Source organism: Mauremys reevesii, linkage group 25 (assembly GCF_016161935.1).
Source record: "Mauremys reevesii isolate NIE-2019 linkage group 25, ASM1616193v1, whole genome shotgun sequence".
NCBI classification, from domain to species: Eukaryota; Metazoa; Chordata; order Testudines; family Geoemydidae; genus Mauremys; species Mauremys reevesii.
Window position 1 is genome coordinate 3,889,191 of NC_052647.1, and position 24,713 is coordinate 3,913,903.

Consider the following 24,713-nt stretch of genomic DNA (forward strand, 5'->3'; position numbering starts at 1 on the left):
CCTGTACTCGATGAGCTGGGTTAAGGAGCACTTTCAAGCTGGTACCCTTATGTGCTCCTGGTCTCAAGAAGCTGGGTTGAGCAGCACTTTCAGCGTGCTCCCCTCCCATGTTCCCCAAGTTTAACACATTCCTATCACACATTCACATTACAGATTGTATTGCTGGTAGTAACCCACTTGTGATGAGCAAACCCCCCACAGTATTTTGGGGCACTACAGGATGATCTTTAGCTTAAGGTACAAGAAGCGTTGCTGCAAAGGGAAGAGTAAATGGGAAGCTAAAACACAAAAAGAAATAAAATTCAGAGAGAGAGGAAAGCAGCCAGCTGAACCATAAAGCTTTATTTATTGAATCATAGTGATAACCACACAAGGAGGGCTAAACATATATAACAGTTTACATTTTAAAGGGTTAATACCTGAGAATTTAGGAAAGAAAACAGAGAGCGAGATGGATCTCCACCCACTCCATGAGGCTTGAACTGAGTCGGGGTTTCCCAGGTGATGGTGGTAGCTCAGGGTCCACTGAGTGCTGGAGACAGGCAGAGCCCTACAGAGCACGATCAGTCAGGAGATGGAGATCTAATTGGAACTTTGATGCAGAAGTTTTGGGTCCAGAGGAGCTTACCCTTACTTGGGCATAGGTAGGGGTTTGTAGAGCAAATACAATAGGTTCAAGGAAAGAACATTAGATTTGTTTATGGGTAAACTGATGGCTCAAGGGTTTTCTTCTTTGCACTTTTGTTCCTGTCTTTCCTGGACAGCACATACCCGCTGTCCCTGGACTCAGCCATGCCTATTCCACCAGGTTTCTGTTATCCCTGCAGTGTCTGGTTTTTTTCACTTCCTGCAGCAGTAGCTCTAGTTCCTCAATTTTGTTGCCCAGTACTCCTTGCCCTTGGTGGTACAGGCATATTGAGCTCTTCTGCTTGGCTTCACCCACATTCCTCACTTAATTGGGTACAGTCATTCTGCTAACTCAAGCATCACCTTCCCTGAATGGAGGGAGGGAGGAAATCCCTCCACTCCCCCAAAGCCAGACATAAGGCACGCTGGTGGCTGTGGCTCTGAAACAACCGGAGACACCCCAGTGGACAGACAGAGAGGCTGGGCTGGAGGGAGGTGAGAAAGTGTCTTCGAGGATGAGCCTCCCAGCTGGGGTTGAGATCCAGAGGACCCCATCCATTGGGGGCGGGGGCTGGCCTGGCATCCCAGACCAGTTCTCAGCTCCCTGCCTTCCCTCGGGCCAGAACCTCTGCCTGTGCGGCCTCAGACTCTGCTCAGCCCCCAGATGTCCCCTCCATGTGCCCCCTGCAGCAGGACTCACCTTGGAACAGGGTCGTGTTCCCATTGGAGAGGATAGTAGCCAGCCCAGCACTCCACCAGTAGCTCCCATTTGGTGTTGATACACAGGATCTTGGGGCTGCAGATATCTGGGTTCTGGCGGCACTCGTCGATGTCTGGGGAGGGATAATGCAGGTTGGGAGGTCACACACAGCAGGGCAGGGGGCTCACTGGGGGTGAATAACAATGGAGAACACCCCACCCATTGCTGAGTGAAAAGTGCAGTGCGGTCAATCTGTCTGCTCATCTAACCCCCAACTCCATTCTAACCTCTCAGCTTTCTTTACTGCTATGTGCAGTGCCCAATCCCCTTCAGCACAACCTCTCTCCCCATCCCAGGACTGGGGACCAAATCTTATCCAGACCAGGCCCCCTCACGATCCCCTACTCTGCACCAGCCCTGAGAGGCGGGGTTGCAGGGAGCAGGGAGCACGCATACCAAAGCCAGTTAAGCTACAAAGAGGAAGTGACCTGGGCTGCGTGCGGGGGTGCTGGCGGCTGAAGGAAAGCTCACATACTCGAGAGGGGACAGGTGGGAGAAAGCTTCTCCCACAGCCGAGGTTGCGGGCGGCCCAGTGGGGTGGGGGGCCTGGGCGAGGGTGCTGAGGCACCCGAGGTGAAGGGCTAGGACAGGAGGAAGGGTTTTTGCTGCTAGCACCGAGGCATAGGAGAGGGAGGTCACAGCTTTGAAAGGCTCCTGGGAGAAGATGGGGGATCACATTTTGTGACCTGGCTGGGCGAGCCGAGGTGCAGGGCAGCCGTGACTCCAAGGCGCTGCAATGGTGGAAGAGAAGAAAGGGGGTGCAGTGGAACTGGGAGCTGAGTCACCAGAAGGGGACGCCATGCTCAGCAAGTTACAGACCCCAGCCCGAGCGGGTCTCCCTCCCGTGCCGAGGATACACCAAGCCCCTCCCCTCCCATGGAGCACTAGGAGAAGGGTGGGTGGGCTCTGCCCAGGGGAGTGCAGGGAGTAGGTGCTGGGTCCTTTAAATCTAGTTTGTTTGCTGTCTGGTAGGCACTCAGCGGGGTCTATGGCAGCAGCTCCTCCAGGACCCCCGCCATGCAGCCAGTGCACCCACCTGTACTCGACCTCAAAGCACTTAGCATCCGGAGTCCCAGGACCCAGGCAGGACCCGGGTAAGTCACTGGTATTAAACAGTCAAAGGTCAGGATTCACAGCTACACGGGAGACCCCTGCTGGGCCACTCTGGCAGCGTAATGGTCTCTGACAATCCCCCATCCTGTGCAGGGGCCTCCCCAGCCAGCCTGGAGCCGGGTGTGGTGGGCCCTTCTCACCCACCCACTGCCCGCCAGCCTGTTGTAGGGGTGGCCTGGGGCGTGGCCGTAGTACCCCAGCCCTGGGGCTATTCTCAGCACCCTCCTGCAGTAGTGCTGAATTCACCTTACAAAGAAGCTGGTGTCCAGAGTCAGATCCCTAAAGCTGTCCTTTTTATACCCAACCTGTTTACAAGGAAAGAGGTACTGTATGCATCCTGTGAGGCTATTCTGACCTTGTTTTTCCTGGTACCACATGGCACCCCTTAGCTCTTTGTTCTGGACTCAGGAATTCCAGGTACCAAGAGCGTGATGCACCTCCTAGGCTTGTCCCGTATATATTGTCCTTATCTTTGGGACATTCCAATGAGAGTAACTCCCCGCCTGTTACTACAGTAGAACACTCCCATGTGCTGATCCCGACAGTTGTCCTGGCTAATGCAAGGTGTTATGGGATACTTAGCATAGGTGAATACAACTATAGGAAGATACAGGCCACCATTCCAGGCCATGTAACTGCTAGAGGTGTATATAGAATGGAATGTTATATGTGTTGTTAGAGGGTTTATTCCTTCACTCTACCACTTCCCTGGTCCTTCTCACATGAACAGAGAGCAACAATACCCAAAGTCCAAAGGTGCAAACAATTCAACGTTTATCAGGGTGAACTTCCAGCAAGCTTAAATTCAAGTTCCTTTTCCTTATTTTCGAATCCCAACTTACTTCCTGTTTGCCCCTAATTTATATAGTGATATTCACAGCTATACCTTAAACAATCATTCTACTAAAATTTACCTAACCAATCCTAACATACTGTAACATGATTAGCTAACCAATTATATCCCACCACTTTAATTAGTTTACACCCAGCCAAATTAATTATACAGCAGACAGAAACAATCACAGAACCAGACAGAGACCATGCAAATAAACATACAAATCAATACAGAAGCGAGGATTTCACAACTACATCTATACAGACGGAAGGGTTTCCCAGCTGTGTCTATTAAGAAGCAAGTTCTTTCCAGGCAGAAAACTATCAAACTAAATTTTCTTTCATATCTTCTAGGCTCTTCCCTTTCTCTGGAGGTGATGGATCGGATCACCTTCCTAACAGCCCCCGATTGCCTTATTTCCATATGACTAAACAGGGCCTCAGACTGTCCCAGTGAGAGAAGGCCCTTACACAGATAGAATCAAAATCATTGTCTTTCTTTTTTACCTCTGTAAGTAGCTAAGTGAGACGAATACACCTAAATTCTTAAAGTATAGGCCTTTGCAGACAGGCTTGAATATCTATATCCTAACGTGTTAAGCACATACTATCCATATTAATATAGGTGATTTGAATCATACCTATTGATCATGTAATATATTAGCTCAGCATATATGGGTGAACACCTCAGAAATAGATTTAACCAGACTGATCCATAGTTATTCCCTAGGATTCAGTAGCTGTGAAAGTGGTGAAAAGCCATCTGGGACCCCTCCACGCTCTAGTCTCATACTGAGCCCATCTCAGATGAGCCCATCTCAGCCAGCCCCAGGAATCTGGCTCAGTAAATCTCAGGGTGTTTCAGAGAATCTGGATTGAGGCTCAGTTGGTGCAACGTGAGCACTGGAGGGAGCAGAGGAAATTGCACGTTACACCAATGTAGTGTATGCCTAGGGGAAACTTCTAGCTCAAGGAGACATACTCAGGCTTGCTCTGCAAAAAATTGAAGCGTGGCTGCGCTTGGGCAAGTAACAGGAGAGGCTCCCTGCCCCGACTACAATCCCAACCAATCCACAGGTGCATCCGAAGAAGTGGGTATTCACCCACGAAAGCTCATGCTGCAAAACGTCTGTTAGTCTATAAGGTGCCACAGGATTCTTTGCTGAATCCACAGGTGCACACTCAGGGCGGCCAGCCTCTCCCACCACCACTTCTTGAAGTGCAGCACCCAAACCTGGACACGGTTCTCCTGCGCTGAGTAGAGTAGAACAGTCACCTCCCATCTCTGACCCACCCCACTCCTGGTCATGGTGATCCAGGTGCAGCAGAAGCCGGAGATTGCTGCCAGCACAGCCATGAATGTGGCCCATGGGCCCTAGCGGTATAGAGCCTGGAGACCAAGGAGTCCTACACCAGCCTCTGGGCTTTGAAGATAGGGGAGCCAGAGATGCATGGTGGTGGAGACGGCCTTCCCTGCCCACACCACTGTGCCCCATGCTGCCCCCTTCCATGGCATCAAGAAGATCAGCATCATGGCCAAGCCCCGCAGGCCTGGGCATCAGAGCCTCTCCAGGTAGGGTCCAGTGCACATGTGGCGGGGGGGGGCGCTCCATGGCCTTCCTCCCCCATCAGGCTAGGGATCTCCTTGCCCCCTGGTCAGTTGTGGGGTGGGGATTATTGGGGGACAGAGCTAATTGGAGGAAAGGCTTCATGTCCGTGACCTCCATGACATAATTGTAGCCTTAACCATGAGAAAACTCCTACCCCAGAATATACTGGGCAGTGTCCTTTGCCTCAGTTTCTCCTTGCGTGTGAAAGTCCAACAAATGCTCCTTTAACCTGCCTTTGCCCTTTCCCTCCCCTGCACCCCACTCGCCAAAACTTCCACCTTTTATAGGAGCCCTTTTTGCCTCTCACTGCTTCTTTCACTTTCTTGTTAGCCATGGTGGTACTTTTTTGGTTCTCTTAGTATATTTTTTAATTTGAGGTGTGCATTTAAATTGAGCCTCTATTCAAGTGTCTTTAAAAAGTTTCCATGCAGCTTGTAGTGATTCCAATTTCAGCACTGTACCTTTTAATTTCTCTTTAACTAACTTCCTAATTTTTGTGTAGTTCCCTAGCTGAAATTAAATGCTCCTGTGGTGGGCTGCTTTGGCGTCCCCCCCACCCGGAGATGTTAAATTTAATTATACTATGGTCGCTGTTACCAGGGGTTCAGCTATGTTCACCTCTTGGACCAGATCCTGTGCTCCACTTAGGACTAAATCAAGAATTGCCTCTTCTCTTGTGGGTTCCAGGACTAGCTGCTCCAAGAAGCAGTCATTTAAGGTGTCAAGAAACTTTATCTCTGCATCCCATCCTGAGGTGACATGTGCCCAGTCAATATGGGGCTAGTTGAAATCCCCCATTATTACTGACTTTTTGATTGTTATAGACGCTCTAATCTCCCTGAGCATTTCACAGTCACTATCACCATCCTGGTCAGGTGGTCGGTTGTATATCCCTACTGCTATATTATTATTTGCGCATGGAATTACTATCCATAGAGATTCCATCAGACAGTTTGGTTCATTTAAGATTTTTACTTCATTTGACTTAACGCTTTCTATTGCCACTCCCTCACCAGCATTTCCTGTTCTGTCCTTCCGATATATTTTGTAACTTGGTATTACTGTGTAGCGTTGATTATCCTCATTCCACCAAGTTACTGTGATGCCTATTATATCCATACCCTCATGTAATACAACATACTCTAGTTCACCTATCTTATTGTTTAGACTTCTAGCATTGGTATATGAGCACTTTAAAAACTTGTCACTTTTTAGCTCTCTGCCATTACATGATGTAATTGAATGGGACTCTTTTTTATTTGACTGTTTCTCATCAGAGCCTACCTGTATTTTATCATCTTCCATCCTCTCCTTAGCCACCTCCTTACTAGGACATAGAGAATCTCCATTAATAGATCCGCCCCTAAGGGATGTCTCTGTCCAAACCACATGCTCCTCCACACATAGAATAGAATCATAGAATCATAGAATCTCAGAGTTGGAAGGGACCTCAGGAGGTATCTAGTCCAACCCCCTGCTCAAAGCAGGACTAAACCTAACTAAATCATCCCAGCCAGGGCTTTGTCAAGCCTGACCTTAAAAACCTCTAAGGAATGAGATTCCACCACCTCCCTAGGTAACTCATTCCATTTCTTCACCACCCTACTAGTGAAAAAGTTTTTCCTAATGTCCAACCCAAACCTCCCCCTCTGCAACTTGAGACCATTACTCCTTGTTCTGTCATCTTCTACCACTGAGAACAGTCTAGATCCATCCTCTTTGGAACCCCCTTTCAGGTAGTTGAAAGCAGCTATCAAATCCCCCCTCATTCTTCTCTTCTGTAGGCTAAACAATCTCAGTTCCATCAGCCTCTCCTCATAAGTCATGTGCTCCAGCCCCCTAATCATTTTTGTTGCCCTCCGCTGGACTCTCTCCAATTTATTCATATCCTTCTTGTAGTGTGGGGCCCCAAACTGGACACAGTACTCCAAATGAGGCCTCACCAGTGCTGAATAAAGGGGAATGATCACATCCTTCGAGCTGCTGGAAATGCCCCTACTTATACAACCCAAAATGCCATTAGCCTTCTTGGCAACAAGGGCACACTGTTGACTCATATTCAGCTTTTCAGCCACCGTAACCCCTAGGTCCATGTTGGCTTTCCCTCAGCCCTTAGTTTAAAAACTGCTTTATGACTTCTTTAATTTTAAGTGCCAGCAATGTGGTTCCATTTTGGTTTAGGTGGAGCCCATCCTGCCTGAATAGACTCCCCCTTTCCCAAAAGGTTCCGCAGTTCCAAATAAATCTTACCCCCTTATCCCTAAGCCATCGGCTCATCCATGCATTGAGACCCTGCATTTCTGCCTGTCTAACTGGCCATATGTGTGGAACTGGAAGTGTTTCAAAAAATGTTACCATGGAGCCTAAATTTGGCCTCCAGGATCTCTCTCCCATCCGTCCCTATGTTCTTACCCAGGGGGATTCTATGATAGACTCCACTGGGCAATGGCAAACAGGAGAGGAAAAAAATTCTTTAGTCACAGGGAATGTGTTGTTCTAAAGCAGACAGAGGAAGAAATAAGGCAGGTGAACCACACCACACTGCTCACCACAATCCAGACAGGACAGGGGTATCCACCAGGAAACACCTGAGAAAGAGGAGGTCACTGAGCAGAAATTGACTTTATATGGGCAAAACCCACTTTTGTGTGTAGTGTTTTTCCTCAGTGGAAGGTTGATCTATTTGGAAGAAGCACGTTTGTGACACTGATTGGACCAGAGCTGTTCCTCTAGGAGGGGGCACAAGAAAAGGGGACCTGGTAAGACCCACACATGAGAGTCATCCTAGGAAGAGGAGCTTGCATGTATTTCTTTGTCTCTCTTCACCTTGAGCTCATGGACACGAGGATGGGAGGACTGGAGAGCCCCAAGACCTGAGGAGTCCCTCTCTTGAAGCACCTGCCATATGGGATCATCAACAAGGACCATCTGTCGGGAATCAGGGCCTGCAGCAGAGCCAGTCTCCAGGCAACCTAACAAGCTCAGGTAGCCTGTACCAAGCTGCCTGATTGGTGGGAAGGGTCAGTAGAGAGGCTCTTAAGCCCAGCAGCAGCAGTTCAGTAGCTGCTCAAAGCTTCTTCCCACAGCTATGGTAGCTCCGGCCTTGGTCCAGCCCAGCTCCTGCCTTGTCTCTCTCCAGGTAACCTGGTTTTGACCCTCAGCTCTGATTCCTCATCTCCAGCTTCGGCTCCGACCCCGATTCTGACCCTGGGTTCCGACTTCTGGCTCCTGCCCCTGGCTCTGACCCTTGGCGCTGGCATTTGGCTCCTGGCTCTGACCCACAGCTCTGGTTCTTGGCTGCAGGTCCTGCTCTGACCACTAGACCTGACCACCCACATCCCGCTCTCTGACACCATCAAGCACGGATAGTCATTAGCCGCCTCTTCCATCTTCTTCCTGTGTTAACCCTGTTACTACGGCACCACCTGGAACGGGACTGATGTTCTGTCTGCGTCTCCAAGACGACAGCTGCAGACAAGAGCTAAGGTCACAGCTGAGACTTGGATAGCACCAACTCATGCATAGGGAGCCACACTGTGAGCTGGATGAAGATCTGTTCTTTGGTTTGTTTCTGTTAAGAAGAGCTACTGCTCAGAATGTGACTTCGGCATTACAGCTGCACCACCTTAGATGACTGCTTAAAGCAAGACACATTAACAACCCCAGGACACTGACATCTTTGACCATTATGTTAGCAACCAGCCACTCAGTATGGGCACCTCTTCAGTTTTACTGAATGCAGGATTTAAAAGGTTAGTTGTGAACAGATACTTCACACTGGTTAATTTTAATGAGAGGGAAGGAACACTGGCCAGAATAGGAAATAATAGATACAGAATATTTACTAAGTGAGATCTATGCAACTCTGCAGGGCCGGATGAAATTCACCCTAGAGTACTTAAGAAACTAGCTGAAGCAATCTCTGAACCATTAGCGATAATCTTCCAGAACTCATGGAGGGTGGGTGAGGTTCATAACAAGGACAAACTTCAAAAAAAAAAGGTTCTCAGGGAAGTAAAGATGGGACAGGCTAACTTCAATACCCAAAAAGATACTGGAAAAAATGATTAATCTACCAATTTATTAAAAGCTAGAGGATAATAGGTGATAAGTAAGAACCAAGATGGATTTGTCAAGAACAAGCAGGGGTGGCTCTAGGCACCAGCAAAGCAAGCACCTGCTTGGGGCAGCCCATTTGCCGGGGCAGCAGGGAAGCTGAGAACCAACAGGGGGCTCTGGGAGCTGTAGTTCCTTGGTTAGCTCCCTGCCTATAGAGCCAGCCCTGGAGCAGGGAAAGAACTACATTTCCCAGCATTCCCTTGGCCACTACCAACTGGGAAGGAAGGAGCGGGACCTCATGTGGCAGCATGCTGTGAATAGTAGGGAGACCAGACTTTAACATTCAAAAAACACGACCCTCCACGGGAGGAAGCTTCCCCCGCCACCATCCACTCCTCCGACTGCCCCCACAGAAACCCCAACCCATCCAAACCCCGCTCCTGTCCCTGATCACCCCTGCCGGGACCCTGCCTCTAACTGCCCCCTGGACCCCACCCCTATCTAAGTGCCGCTGGTCCTTGTCGCCTGATTGCCCCATCCCAGGACCCCTGCCCCTCACTGCCCCTTGGGACCCCAGTCCCCACCTAAACCTCCCTTCTCCTTGTCCCCAACTGACCCCTCCAGAGACCCCTCCCCAACTTCCCCCCTAGGACCTCACCCCCTACCTGTCCCCTGACAAACCCCTGGGACTCCCATGCCTATCCAACCGCTGCCTGTCCCCTGATGGCCCCCCCGAACCCCTGACCCATCTAACCCCCCCTTCTCCCTATCCCTTGACTGCCCCCAAACCCCTTACCCCTTCTCCAACCCCTCCAGCCCCCTTACCGTGCCACTCAGACCAGCTTGTCTGGCTCTGTGCCGCGCCAGACACGCTGCTGCATACATGCTGCCGTGCTCCCCCCCGGAGCCCACAGCCCCCCCTCCACCCCCACCCCAGCACCTGCCTTCCAGATTTGAACACCTCAAAATTCAGGAGTGCTCAAGCTTAGTTTGGGCAGTTGCTACTTCTTTTCTCCCAAATCAAGTATACTGATCCACTGTAACTTGCTGTAGAAAAACTAGGATAAAATTGAGCAAGAAATGCTTCCCAGCGGTTATTAGGACTGGAATTGCTATTTTCAATAGCCATTGCCTTTTGTTTGGTTGTTTAAAAGGAAGACAGTGATATTGCATTGGCAAATTCCCCATAGAAACAAAGAGTGGAACAAAAGAATAATAAAGGCACCTCAACTTTTCCTCATTTATGTAGGACAGTCTTATAATATGCATCCAGATATCCTTCAATCAAACAAGGTGAAAATTGTTCCACTTTACTGCAGTTCTGTAACCATATGGGACCCAATCCTGTTTGTGTTCTCAAGTGTACTAGAGAACCACTGTATCAGAGAACCAGAGAGCACAGCTGCTCTGTGTCAGATCCTGCATAGATTATGAGCTGTATGCTATTCACAGGGGGTGCTCCTGCAACAACCCCACCTGTTCATTCCATTCTTCCCCAGCCTTCCTGGGCTACCATAGCATTGTCTCCCCACTTGTGTGATGAAGTAATAAAGAATGCAGGAATAAGACACAGTGACTTGTTAGTGAGAAATGAGTAGAAGGCAGCCTCCAGTTGCTATGATAGTCCAGATAGGACATTAAGGAGTGTGGAGGAGAGGAGCGCAGCATCCTGCTGCTAGTCCAGGGGCAATTGAATCTTTTCTTTACACATGAAGCTCAGCCCCCTGTTGCTATGATGACGATGGTTACCAGCCATACTGCACCATCTACCAGGAAAAATTAGGGCCAGGCGCCCTTGATCGACCTCACGGATGCTAGTACGCATGGTTACCAGTCCTTTTGCACTGCCCCATGTGCCAATAGGCTGATGATGACGATGGATATAAGTCATATTGCACCATCAGCCACCCATGGCGGGGGGGGGAGTGAGGATGTCGGTGTTCAGTGCTGCAGCATCCCGTCTATCTTCAGCATTCAGTAAAGATACGGTGACATGTAAAAGCGTCAACAGAGGATTGTTTTCCCTTTCACTTCTGGGGGGTGTGCGTAAATTGCCAAGCTATGCCCTGACCCACCGCGGACACTGTGTTTTACCCTAGAAGCATTTGGATCTCAGCCAAGAATGCAAATGCTTTTCGGAGACGGCAGGAACTGTGGGATACCTTGCGTCCTCAGTCCCCCCTCCCTCCATGAGCGTCCATTTGATTCTTTGGCTTTCCGTTACGCTCGTCACGCAGCAGCGTGCTGAGTCTGTGCTATGCCGTCTGTCCGGAGTTTTTTGAAAAATACTTTGGACCAGGCGTAACATTACAGTAATTCCCCTAATTAGATGCAGGAGTCTCCGAGCGAGATCACCCTGAAGGACGGTCACTGAAGGAGATAGAGAGCGCATGCTGCGTGAAAGCCAGCACAAACCAGGGCCCTATGCAGCCGTGCTTGGGGAGGCAATGCTCCCTGAGTACCTCATGAAAGCCTGGCGCGGAAAAGTGTGCTACCACGGAGCACCCAATAAGGCAGCTCTCCCCAGGAACCTCCTGCGGAGGCTTTTCGATTACCTCCAGGAGAGCTTCGTGGAGATCTCCCAGGAGGATTTCTGTTCTATCCCCATATATAGAGAGACCTCCTTTTCACATACTTCAGATTCCTGTTATATTAAGAATAAAAGTTTACATGGTTAAAGCACTTACCGACTGCTCCTTCCCCTGATTCAGGGTCCGTGTTAACGGCCGGGGACGGTTGGTAGGGGATCTCCGTGACGGTGATGAAGAGATCCTGGCTGTCGGGGAAACCAGCGTTGTAAGCGCTGTCGCCTGCCTCGTCCTCCACAAACGCTTCCTCATCTTCCTCGTCGGCGAACATCGCTGAGGAACTGGCCGTCTACACTGTCCCATCGTCAGAGTCCATGGTCACTGGTGGGGCAGTGGTGGCAGGCTCCATAGCGTCCGTTTGCCGCTTTGATTTTTTGGTAGCCTTGTCTGGGGTCCTTGATTTTCACGCGGCGCTGCGTTGAATCCCGGCTGTATCCTCTGTCTCTCATGGCTTTGGAGACCTTCTCATAGGTCTTTGCATTCCGTTTTTTGGAGCGCAGCTCCGAAAGCACAGACTCATCGCCCCACACACCGATCAGATCCAAGAGTTCCCGGTCAGTCTATGCTGGGTCCCTCTTTCTATTCAGAGATTACATGAACTCCTCTGCTGGAGAGCTCTGCATCGCTGCCGGTGCTGCTGAGCTTGCCCCGATGTCCAACCACGAAATGAGATTCTAACTGTCCAGACAGGAAAAGGAATTCAAATTTTCCCGGGACTTCTCTTGTGTGGCTGGTCAGAGCATCCAAGCTCGGACTGCTCTCCAGAGCGTCAACAGAGTGGTGTACTGTGGGATAGCTCCCGGAGCTACTAAGTTCGATTTGCATCCACACCTAGCCTAATTCGACATAGCCATGTCGAATTTAGCGCTACTCCCCTCGTCGGGGTGGAGTACCAAATTCGAACTAAAGAGCCCTCTAGGTCAAATTAAATGACTTCCTGGTGTGGACGGGTGCACGGTTAATTCGAATTAACGCTGCTAAATTCAAATTAAAGTCCTAGTGTAGACCAGGCCTTAGAAACATTGTGGGGCAGGATGCTATGGGCTCCTGGGCCAGTTTGCACTGCATAAGTAGAGCAGACTGGCTTTAAAGGAGCCATTGAAAGCCAGTGGGGGATTCACCCTGAAGAGAGGAATCCTGCACCAGTGCACAGCTGTGCCCGATGCCCAACTCACTCCCAGCGTAAGGGGAGAGAGCACTGGGGCCGGATGGGAAGTGGGGTGGAGAAGAGCTCCACTAGATCTAATCTTCCACTCATTCCCATCCTTAAGGAACTTCAGTTGGGGGCAGAAGTTAGAGCTTGCACCTCCGTCTGGACAGCTCATGATCTGGAAGCCAGAACTAGCAAGAGCAGTGAATCCTTTGTCTCTCCACACACGCACACACTCAAGCAGAGCTCTCTTTAGCTGCAACATTTTTAGGTAGAGAGAGTAATCCTGTCCTTAAATGAAAGACGATAACTTTGAAACAAAAGATGGAAGTTACCATACCATAGGCTGATGACAGGTTGCCCAACGTAATTAAAATAAACTCGTCAGGCAGCTTCGGTGGTTTCAGATAACAGTGCAGCTCATACATGACATCATCGAAATAGCATCTTGCCAGAGTCACTAACATGTTGCTAGCTGCCACTTTTACTTCATTTGTTGCTTCCTAAAAAAAAAAAAAATAGAGAAAGACTGAAGTGACTGAAGCCGGTTGCACTAGCCAGAGTTGTTTATATGAGTCAAGTCCTTATTTATGTGCATAAGTTCCGAATGAACCCACCCAACTTTCTGTGGAGAGAGTCATTAGTCATAAATATTCATTGAGTCATTTGGCTAAACAATTTTCAGCCTTTGAGTTGCTTGCAAGCTGCTTAGTTAGACTATTCACTATTAGCTACTTGTGGTGGATGACTGATCACCAGAGTCACATGATATTTTGCCCTGCCCTTCCCTGAGGAGGTAGTAAGACACAGACTGGGCCGCTTCAAAGATATTCAGAGAGCCTTCCTGGAATAAACTGTCCCCCAAAAGGAGGCTGACTTCCTTTGGAACAAGAGAGAGATTTTTCCATGGGTTTTCCTGCTGCCAAACTAGATTCTAAATCCAATGCTGCTGCTTTTGGAGATAGCTCAGATTCTGTCTGTCTTAGGGCTTTATACTGCCACTTATCCCTATAGTATCAGAGCGCCTTCCACATAAGGTCAGTATCAATCATGAAATCCCTAGTAGACTTTGGGAAAGACGTGCTCATTAAGAAACCATAGGCCTGTCTCTGTGTCTGATATCATGTGTCTCAGGACCTGATCCTGCAAAGCACTTAAGCACATGTGTAACTTTCGCATGTGAGTTTTCCCATCTTATGCATGTGCACAAGTGCTATCTAGGAACTGGGCTTTGGTCTGGAGGAAGGTGTGGGCCTCTAGCAGAAGAATACATTTTCATTTCAGTATATAGTTTACCCCCCAAAAAAGAGAGTTTTAATGAGTTAAAGTTTGGATCCTTTGATTAGTAGCTCAGGAGAACTAACTTACCTGAGTCTCCCTCATGTGGTTTGAGGCTAGGGCTATTATTTTGTTCAGTAGCCCTCTCTCTAGGTCCCCGGTGTCCTGCTGTAATACCTTCTCAAGGATGCAATAAATGTCTACTTTGTGTTGCTGGGGGCCAAAACAGAAAAGAGAACAAACAATCGGGAAAAGCTTTTCTTGATGACCACACAGTAATTTGACAAATAAGCCCCTGCCCTAAAGAGCTTCCAATCCAAACATGAAATGACTAGCCCAAGTCTTATCATAACAGAGCAGGTCCATGGCCAGGAAGAGAATCCAAGTCTCTTGAGTCATTATACAGAATCCTATCCACTAGGCCACACTGATTCCACAGCCAGCATGCTCACACAACTAATCCATTGTCTTAACTGGTGTAAAACATGCCATGCCCTCCACAATCACCGGATTAGCAGCACTTCAGAAGCAGCCGAACAATTGACATATTTTAATCTCCTTGGAGAGCACAGAGCACACAGCACAGAGCCACACTGCCCCCCTACCGAGTTTCATTTATTGAAAACAAACAATAAAAATGAGCCCCTTGCCCTTGCTCTATCTACTCCAGACAGAATTGGTAAATGTGTAATTACAAAATACCCAACTCCTGCAGTAAGTCCTCAACAGCTCCTAGGGGAAATTAGCTCAACAGTTAGATCTACATTGACAGTCGCACACTCAAAGGTGTCTTTTTTGAGGCCCATCAGTGTAGAAATTCACAGATGATCGTATCAGCTGGGACAGATTAAAAATAAAGAGGAAGAGAGAGAAATTAAAAACCTGAGCAGAGAACAAGTTTCCTTTCAGAAAACTGCAAACAAGCACATCTGGAAAGGAGGTAGAAGTAACAGATATAATGGGAGAGAGAAAAGTAGGAAGCGATAAGTGCCTTGGGGGGTGACAGTGAAAAACAAAGTCAACATGTATATGCAAGGGGTGATGGCTACCACAAAGAGCCATGTGGGTTGGGTCTTTTCCACACAGGGTTCATGGCACAAAGCAGGAAAACAACAAACAATTCCTCTCTGTTCATCTAAGGTGTGACTGCATCTGGATTATTGCATTTTCTAGCACCACATTCCCAGAGAGATCAACAAATTGGAAGTAATTCATGGGAGAACAAAAAAGAATGCACAGGGATGGCAGAATTGACTTCTGAATAGAGCCCTGCAACCTGACCCAAATCCTATGGGACCTGACTACAGGCATCAGGCTCAGGTTGGATGAGAAAACAACTGACTCTCTTGGGCTCAGGTCAGGTCGGCTCTCCTCCTTTAGCCCATGGGAGCGGCACAGCAGGGGGCAGTGTCAGAGGATCAAGACATTGCTGCACATTATTGCCGCTGCGCCGGCCCCAGGAGCAGGATGCGGTGGCAGTATCCGGTTTTGGGGGAAGGGTTGGGATCAGACTGGAAAATGATTCAACCCTCTCAGGGTGAGGTGAGTGGGCTTGGGGCCCGTTCAGGTTGGTCTGCAAAATTAGGCCCGAGCAGACCTCTACTTCTGAAGACAGACTGAAAGAGCTGTCTATGGCAGATGCGGCCAAAGGATGACTGTGAGGGAGACATGATAATACCATCCACCTGTCTGAAGGGTGTAAACACCAAGGAGGGAGAGGAATTTTTTAGTATAATACATTTAGGTAAAAGTAGGAGTAATGGGATTAAACTAAAAAAAGACATATGATTTAGACTTTAATAATAGGAAAAATGCCCCACCTGTGAGACAGATCTATAAAGTTATGACATAGTCTTCCTAGGAAAACAGTGGAAGCTCAGTCATTAGGGGCTTTTAAAATTAGTTTGGCCAAACCAGTGGGAAATGGCCGCTGGGAGTGATCCTGCGTTAGCAGGGAAATGGAGTGGATGAGCCAATAGGTCTTTTCCATCTCTGCCTCCTGTGAGTCTCTAAATCTAGGTGACCTGCATGCCAAGGTCATAAAGCCCTTTGGAATGTTCAGAGCCAATCAGATCTCTCGATTAGCTAAACATTCCAGGGGTGCTGCTTGAAAAGGAGGCTTCTGCAAACTGCAACCAGAACACACAGCTCCACTGGGGAGAAGCTCCTTCCATTCATTTTTAAATGTCAGGAGGATTTGTTTAATTGAAAATTGTCACTGATAATTTATGAATACATAAGCTCTATGTACTTCAAGTAGCTCTGGATTATGCAACAATTTTATTCTTTAAAACCAAAAGAGATTCATAATTAATTGAGTAATTGAAATAATTAAAGTACTAGGAGGCCAAAACAAGCAGTTTGGTTCTGCTCATAAGGGCTAGTGGGGGACAGCAGACCGGGGCAGGGGCTGAATGGCAGTAGAGACCCAGGGTTACAGGGGGGAGGGAGGTTCAGAGCCACATAGTGATGGGGGGGTAGGTGCAGAGCTACACAGGGACAGGGAGTGGTTGGATGGAGGCACAGAGACACATGGGTATGGGGAAGAGGGTACCGGGACACATGGGGATGGGGGAATGGGGGGAGTGGGTGTCTGAGTGGGGGTGGAGGGACACATGTGGACAAGGAGTGCAAGGACCTATGGGAGTGCAGGAACACATGGAGACAGGGGCAGATGTGCCTTCCTGAATGGGAGAGGTTAGGGGTCAGCCAGGGTCTGCATGGGGGGAGCTCCCTAACAATTCCTCCCCGCCCCTCCCAAAAAAACTGTTCCATACCTTTCCCATCCATACCCAGCAACCCTCCAAGTTCACACCCAGGCTCCTTCCCAGCAATTTACTTCCCCCTCCCTCAGCTCCTCCATTACCCCTGACTCCACCAAGCCTCTGCACTGCAGCTGAGAGGTGACAGAAATATGGCTCTGTAGTGAGTTGAAATGAATTGTTACTCAGAGTTCTGTATTAATATGCATAGTAAGGAATCTATTTGTCAAAAAACATTTCCTGAATTCTTTTTGTTGTCTGTATTGTTACAGACATACTTGCTGACTGGGATTTTGAAATAAATAATCAAAAATAATTTGAACTGGTGCAATTATATTGTATAGTTGCAGAAATGTTAAAATACTGTGTACATCATTTTTATTTTTTTTTGTTGCAGAATTCCCCCAGTAGAAAATATAAAGATAAGGTCCCTTCAGTGCTATAATCTCAATAATATGTCATCATAAGAAAGGAGTGTTGGCTAGGAATAAGAGCAGGGAGTCAGTTCACTTGGGTTTTATTCACATTCTTTTACTAACTTGCTAAGTGGTGTTGAGCAAGTAACTTAATTCCCTGTGACACAAATCATCTGTAAATGGGGATCATGCTTACCATTCTCACAAGGGTGCTGTGAGTCTTAATTCATTAGTATTAGGTAAGTGCTTTGAGATTTTTGGATGAAGATGCTAAAGAAGGGCACAGTATTATTAAAAGAGATTATTGCTAGTCCTATAGTGTACTTTTACTATATACAACCCATGTACTCCACTGTGTGTAAAAGGACAATGCTCTTTTTATAGAGCATTATATCATCCTGATCTGTAATAACAGCATTTTGCATGATGAGTTCATGCCTGAGGATAGAAGGGTGAATACTGATTATGCTTTGGTGCGCCAGGCCAAGTTCTATACTGAATTACCCCCATGCATTCCCCCATGAAGTCAGGCAGAATTTGGTGTGGACACATGGAAAGCGGATGTAATTTCATGCAACGGCCCTACCTCATCCTGTTGCAGTTTCTCCAGCAGAACTCTCACAACACTAGCCAGCTTGGTCTCAACTATAGCCGCAATCCTGAGGGCAATTTTGTCCTTATCTTGGTCAGCCATATGTGCCAGGAGGGAAACAACCTCATTATAAACACCTGAAATTAAATAAAAGGATTTGGCTGGTTACAACTGATAGTAGAAATTGGTGCTGGCCTCTTTAATTCACTATCCAATAATGAAGAAAATTTGCTCCTTTCAAGTAGATCCCCACGTAAAATAATCTTCCTTTCTCTCTTTACTATCAATTGATGAGTTTTGATAGCATACAGAATAATAATTTATGGCCCAAATTTTCAAAACTGGGTGCCTAAACTTAAGCTTCTAAATCCATATTAAGGCCCCTACGTCCTGATTCAGCATCCTAATCACATGCTTAACTCTAAGCCAACAAATAGACCTAAAGTTAAGCACATGCTAAAGAGTTTTGCTTAGTCAGTGCCTCATTTTCAAAAATCCTGAGCATTCAGATGTCCTATTGGCTATGCTGGGAACTTTTGGGGGCTCAGTATCTCTTGAAAATCAGACCACTTTTTTAGAGCTCAGTATGAATTTAGAAGTCTAACTTGAGGTCCCCTCTTTTGAAGAAAGCCTTGAATTTTATTTTATGGTAGTTTAAATACTTGCAGAGAAAACTCATGGAACGGAGTTCATCCGGTTGCCCGTAGAGGTCATAAAGGAATTTTTCCACCATGTACAATTGGCTAGGTGTACGCTGTGAGTGGGGTGGGGTGGTTCCCTCCAACCTTCACCTGAAGTGTCAGGGATTGACCATAGCAGGAGATGGGACACCTGGTAGGGTGGACCAGTGCTCCAAGATGGTTCAGAGAATCTGTTTCTTAGATATCCTACTCACATGCTCAGGGTCCAACTGATCTCCAGAGCTGTGGGTGGGAAGGAATTTCCCCCTGCTCAGATTGGCAGGGACCTTTTGGGTGGGAGGATGGGGCACTGATCACCTGCTAGGATCATCTGGGTATATCTGACCTAATCAATTCTCTACCATTGCAAGGACCTCAGGCATTGGTGGAACCTCAGTCTCTCCTGTCTTCTGCCTATGGCACAAAATAGTTTGGTCTCCTAAAGACTGAAATGTTTTAGTCCAAGACAAGTTTGGGGGTTTAGTGTAGGGTTGCTAGGTGAAATTTAATGGCCTGTTAAACTAGATGATCTAATGGTCCCTTCTGGCCTTAAACTCTATGAAACTATGAAATAGCTGATGTATTAAAAAAATCAGGATTTTATCTCCCATGTATCTCTTAGCTGTGGGCAGAAATTCTCTAGGAGCCTTAATATTTAACAAGAAATCTGAAATGCCATATGTATCTGTCTCCATGGTAACAGCATTCCAAAGCATGAAGGAGGAACTGACAAGATTTCTCCTTCCCAGGAAAGACTGCTTGAGGTTAGGTGATTGCCCATCCTTTATGCAAATTGCATCCTTCAGTTCTAACACCCAGATGCAAACTGAATCCTAGCTGTAACCTACACTGCCCATTTAGCTGCAGTAGTGACAGTGTGGGATTAGGAGCACTAGTGTTGCTAAGAAGTGTGACCCCCATGCTTTCTTATCCTGCATTTAAGATATTAGCAGAGCTTCATTTAGACAGCCAGAAGAGAAGTCCCTCTGCATTTTTTGTTCTAATTTCCCCCATCTCTGAGGATTCCACAGCTAGATCTTGGTGCCATGGATGGAGAAGAAACAAAATGAGGACCCACAATAAATATAAAACACCTGGGACAAAAGAAGGAAGACCTCCCCCATAACATTCAATAGAAACTCAGATTCTCAGGAAAGTTTCCAGGTCCAGAGGCTGTAGGCCAAGTCCTCAACTGGTGTAAATCAACACAGCTACAAGGAAGTCAACAGAGCGACACTGATTTACAACAGCTGAGGTTCTGGTCATACAAATGGAGAACATTACAACTAATCTATCTGTATGCCTAGGCTTTCTGAATGTGTGTGTGAATATAGACTGGATATAGAAAATACAGTGCTGACCCTTACCTCTCTCGGTTACCTCCTGCTCAGTCACAAATGTATTCATATTTTAATCTTTCCTCAACACTTCTTCTAGTCCTTCCTCCAAAGAGCTCCTGTACTGATAGGCAGCTGACCTCTCAGTCTGTCATGTCCAGGATAGCCAGTTCAGATTATGCAAGCACTATTATGTATCAGAGGGGTAGCCGTGTTAGTCTGGTTCTGTAAAAGCAGCAAAGAATCCTGTGGCACCTTATAGACTAACAGACGTTTTGCAGCATGAGCTTTCGTGGGTGAATACCCACTTCTTCGGATGCAAGTGGTGGAAATTTCCTGGGGCAGGTATATATAAGCAAGCAAGAAGCAAGCTAGAGATAACGAGGTTAGATCAATCAGGGAGGATGAGGCCCTGTTCTAGCAGTTGAAGTGTGAAAACCAAGGGAGGAGAAACTGGTTCTGTAATTGGCAAGCCATTCACAGTCTTTGTTTAGTCCTGAGCTGATGGTGTCAAATTTGCAGATGAACTGGAGCTCAGCAGTTTCTCTTTGAAGTCTGGTCCTAAAGTTTTTTTGCTGTAGGATGGCCACCTTAAGATCTGCTATTGTGTGGCCAGGGAGGTTGAAGTGTTCTCCTACAGGTTTTTGTATATTGCCATTCCTAATGTATGATTTGTGTCCATTTATCCTTTTCCTTAGAGACTGTCCAGTTTGGCCGATGTACATAGCAGAGGGGCATTGCTGGCATATGATGGCGTACATTACATTGGTGGGTGTGCAGGTGAATGAACCGGTGATGTTGTGGCTGATCTGGTTTGGTCCTGTGATGGTGTTGCTGGTGTAGATATGTGGGCAAGGTTTGTTGCATGGATTGGTTCCTGAGCTAGAGTTACTATGGTGCGGTGTGCAGTTGCTGGTGAGAATATGTTTCAGGTTGGCAGGTTGTCTGTGGGCGAGGACTGGTCTGCCACCCAAGGCCTGTGAAAGTGTGGGATCATTGTCCAGGATGGGTTGTAGATCCCTGATGATGCGTTGTAGGGGTTTTAGCTGGGGACTGTATGTGATGGCCAGTGGAGTCCTGTTGGTTTCTTTCTTGGGTTTGTCTTCCAGTAGGAGGCTTCTGGGTACACGTCTGGCTCTGTTGATCTGTTTCCTTATTTCCTCGTGTGGGTACTGTAGTCTTGAGAATGCTTGGTGGAGATTTTCTAGGTGTTGGTCTCTGTCTGCGGGGTTGGAGCAGATACGGTTGTACCTCAGTGCTTGGCTGTAGACAATGGATCTTGTGGTGTGTCCGGGATGGAAGCTGGAGGCATGAAGGTAGGCATAGCGGTCGGTAGGTTTTCGGTATAGGGTGGTGTTGATGTGACCATCACTTATTTGAACCGTGGTGTCGAGGAAGTGGACCTCCCGTGTAGATTGGTCCAGGCTGAGGTTGATGGAGGGGTGGAAGCTGTTGAAATCGTGGTGGAATTTTTCCAGAGTCTCCTTCCCATGGGTCCAGATGATGAAGATGTCATCGATGTAGCGTAGGTAGAGAAGGGGCGTGAGTGGACGGGAGCTAAAGAAGCGTTGTTCTAGGTCGGCCATAAAAATATTGGCATATTGTGGGGCCATACGGGTGCCCATAGCGGTGCCACTGATCTGGAGATATATATTGTCAGCAAATTTGAAATAGTTGTGTCTGAGGATAAAGCCACAGAGCTCAGCAACCAGTTGTGCTGTGGCATCATCAGGGATACTGTTCCTGACAGCTTGTATTCCATCAGTGTGTGGGATGTTTGTGTAGAGAGCCTCTACATCCATGGTGGCCAGGATGGTGTTTTCTGGAAGGTCACCAATGCATTGTAGTTTTCTCAGGAAATCAGTGGTGTCACGGAGATAGCTGGGAGTGCTGGTAGCATAGGGTCTGAGTAGAGAGTCTACATATCCAGACAGTCCTTCAGTGAGAGTTCCAATGCCCGAGATGATGGGGCGTCCAGGATTTCCGGGTTTGTGGATCTTGGGTAGTAGATAGAATAACCCTGGTCAGGGCTCTAAGGGTATGTTGATTAGTTCTGGTGTTAGTGTAGGGAGCATCGTGAGTAGATGGTGCAGTTTCTTAGTGTATTCCTCAGTGGGATCTGAGGGAAGTAGTCTGTAAAATTTAGTATTGGAGAGTTGTCTGGCGGCCTCCTTTTGGTAGTCAGACCTGTTCATGATGACAACAGCACCTCCTTTATCAGCCTCTTTTATGCGCTATTATGACATCGATGTGACTGTAGCATACCATATAATCTGCTGCTGACAAGGTATGTGCTGTAATTACATGGACAAGATCCTCAAAGGTATTTAGGCTCCTAACTCACACTGAAATCAGTAGCTTTTAGGAACCTAAATACATTTCAATATCTGGGCCCATACATGTAAGCAGTCCAATAGGTGGCTTCATTTGCTCCAGTGTAGAATTTCTCATTTTCTACATCATTTTGAATTTTGGTTTGGTCCCTCTCTCAGTTTGCCACACTTTCCAATATTGGTTTTATCTGAAAATCTGCTTCTGGTTGAATTTATATAAAATAAAAGCACCAAAGAAAGAGAAGAAACTGCCTTGGAGAATGCACAGTGACCCTTGAGTGTGGTTGGTTTCCTTTGCTTTTTAATTTGGTTGATCAAAAAGCTTGATGAAACCTTATTGAACTATAGTACAAATATTGACTGTATATTGTTTTACAATGAACTGAAATTTATACTTAATTTCCATGTCCTGCCAAACAAATCAACTAAATTCATTTTTACTGTGTTTAATACAGTGTGGTGTCATATGTAGGGCCATATGTAGAGCCAACTCTTGATTTTGGAAGTTATGTTGCCTTTAAAACTTTCAGAGTGATGACACTCTTTGCAGTAAACCATATGGAAAAAGAATTCCAATTACATTTGTCCCTTGCTATATATAACTGATTTTGTGCCTCACCCTTTCTGATTTTGTCCTTACACATCAATGCTATTCTTTCGTACTCCTCCTTAATAATTCGACCATGTTTCCACATTTAGTAGGATTTCTTTTTGATTTTCAGGTTATTAAAAAACTTCTGATGGAGCCATATTGCCCTCTTACTATTCTTCCTATCTTTCCTTTGCATTGTCAGTTGTGCCTTTAATATTGTCTTTTTGAGAAACTGCCAGCTTCCCTGAACTCCTTTATGCCTTAGATATTTTCCTTATGGGTGGCTACCTACCAATTCTCTGAGACTGTGAAAGTCTGTTTTTTCTAGTCCTTCTATCATTCTCACTCCTTCCTTTCCTTAGAATCATAAAATCTATCATTCATGATCACTTTCACCCAAATCACCTTCCACCCTCCCATTCACAACCTGCTCCTCCCTGTTGGTCAGAAGTAAGGCTAAAATGGTGTCCCTCGGGTTACTACCTCCATTTCCTGAAACAAAGCATTGTCCCTGGTACATTCCAGGAACTTACTGGATAATTTTTTTGCCTTATTCCTTTTTCAACAGATGTCTGGGTAGGGAAAGTCCCCCATTATTATCAGGATTTGTGTTTTGGATATTTCTGTTATTTGTTCTAGAAATGCCTCATCTCCCTCCTCTTCCTGATTTGGTGGTCTGTAATAGACCCCTACCAGGACATCACTGCTGTTTTTCCCTCTTTTATCTTTACTCAGAGACTTTCAACTGGTCTGCTTCTCACCTCCTTCTGGACCTCAGAACAGGTATACAATGCAATACTTCCTCTCTTTTTTTCCTGCCTGTCCTTCCTGACCAAGCTATAGCCCTCTATATCAATATTCCTGTCATGAGATTTAGCCCATCAGGTATCTGTGATGCCAGTTAAGCTCAGTTATGACTTATGTACTAAACTCCCAGTTCTTACTGTTTATTCCCCATTATTATTACTCCTCATAGAATCATAGAATATCAGGGTTGGAAGGGACCTCAGGAGGTCATCTAGTCCAACCCCCTGCTCAAAGCAGGACCAATTCCCAACTAAATCATCACAGCCAGGGCTTTGTCAAGCCTGACCTTAAAAACCTCTAAGGAAGGAGATTCCACCACCTCCCTAGGTAACCCATTCCAGTGCTTCACCACTCTCTGAGTGAAAAAGTTTTTCCTAATATCCAACCTATAGACATCTAAGATTTTAAGCAGATGCCCCCATCGATTTCCCTCTTGTTTCTCCTATAATTCTACTTCAATTTTCCACATCTACTTCTCTCCAAACATCTAGTCCTCTATTAAGGTCACTTTTTTTACCTGGTGGCTCTTTTCACCTGCCCCTCTGAACTTAGTTTTAAGCTCTTCTCATAAGGTTGGTGAGTCAGCGCATGAAGATGTTCTTCTCCTTCTTGGTCAGACAGACCCCATCTCTTCCCAGCAAACTTCCTTCCTGCAATAGCAGCCCATGGTAGAGGAAGTCAAACCCTCCCATAGACCCATCTTCATAACCCTATTATGTGGATATGCTACCGTTGAGTGTGTATTGAGCAGAAAGAACACTCAGTGCAGGAGACAAGGGGACTGAGTTAAACTGCAGATGTCAAGTTCACATACTTCCATTTTCAGTGACTAATCTCTTAAGCCAGTGGGGATGGCCATGGTACAAAAGTATTTCTGTAGATCAGCATGTGATTATTTGTATTGCAGCACTGCCTCATAGTCCCAGTCACAGACCAGGATCCCATTGCGCTAGGACCTGTACAGACATAGAACAAGAGGGTCCTTAACTGTAATTAATTGACACATATTAACAGCACAACAAACGGACAATAAATAAATTGGATAATAAAGCAAGCAAAAAAGCCCCCTTTGACCAGGTACCAGCATATAACTAATACAATGCTACATATTTAGGGAATGTGAGGGCAGTTCACAGTCTGTGCCTCACCCTCCCAGGTCTCCTGCCCAATCCCTG

General features: G+C 46.8%; 1 protein-coding gene across 1 annotated transcript; it reads right to left on the bottom strand.

Moving 5' to 3' along the window:
- Positions 1 to 412: 412 nt before the first annotated feature.
- LOC120391215 (maestro heat-like repeat-containing protein family member 2A) lies at positions 413 to 24,475 on the bottom strand. The gene is made up of 6 exons (XM_039514687.1): positions 24,353 to 24,475; positions 17,784 to 17,926; positions 14,110 to 14,232; positions 13,082 to 13,244; positions 1,328 to 1,460; positions 413 to 419 (listed from the first exon to the last, which is right to left on the bottom strand). The coding sequence occupies exons 2-6, from the start codon at positions 17,889 to 17,891 to the stop codon at positions 413 to 415; spliced, it is 534 nt and encodes a 177-aa protein (XP_039370621.1). The 5' UTR covers positions 17,892 to 17,926; positions 24,353 to 24,475.
- Positions 24,476 to 24,713: the final 238 nt, after the last annotated feature.

Excerpts from the sequence above, each read along its gene's own strand:
- LOC120391215 (XM_039514687.1), bottom strand. The coding sequence starts at position 17,891 with ATGGCTGACCAAGATAAGGACAAAATTGCCCTCAGGATTGCGGCTATA. Across the intron at positions 14,233-17,783 it reads AGAAACTGCAACAGGATGAG|CAACACAAAGTAGACATTTA; the intron begins GTAGGGCCGTTG and ends TTTGGCCCCCAG. Across the intron at positions 1,461-13,081 it reads CAACCTGTCATCAGCCTATG|ACATCGACGAGTGCCGCCAG; the intron begins GTATGGTAACTT and ends ATCCCTCCCCAG.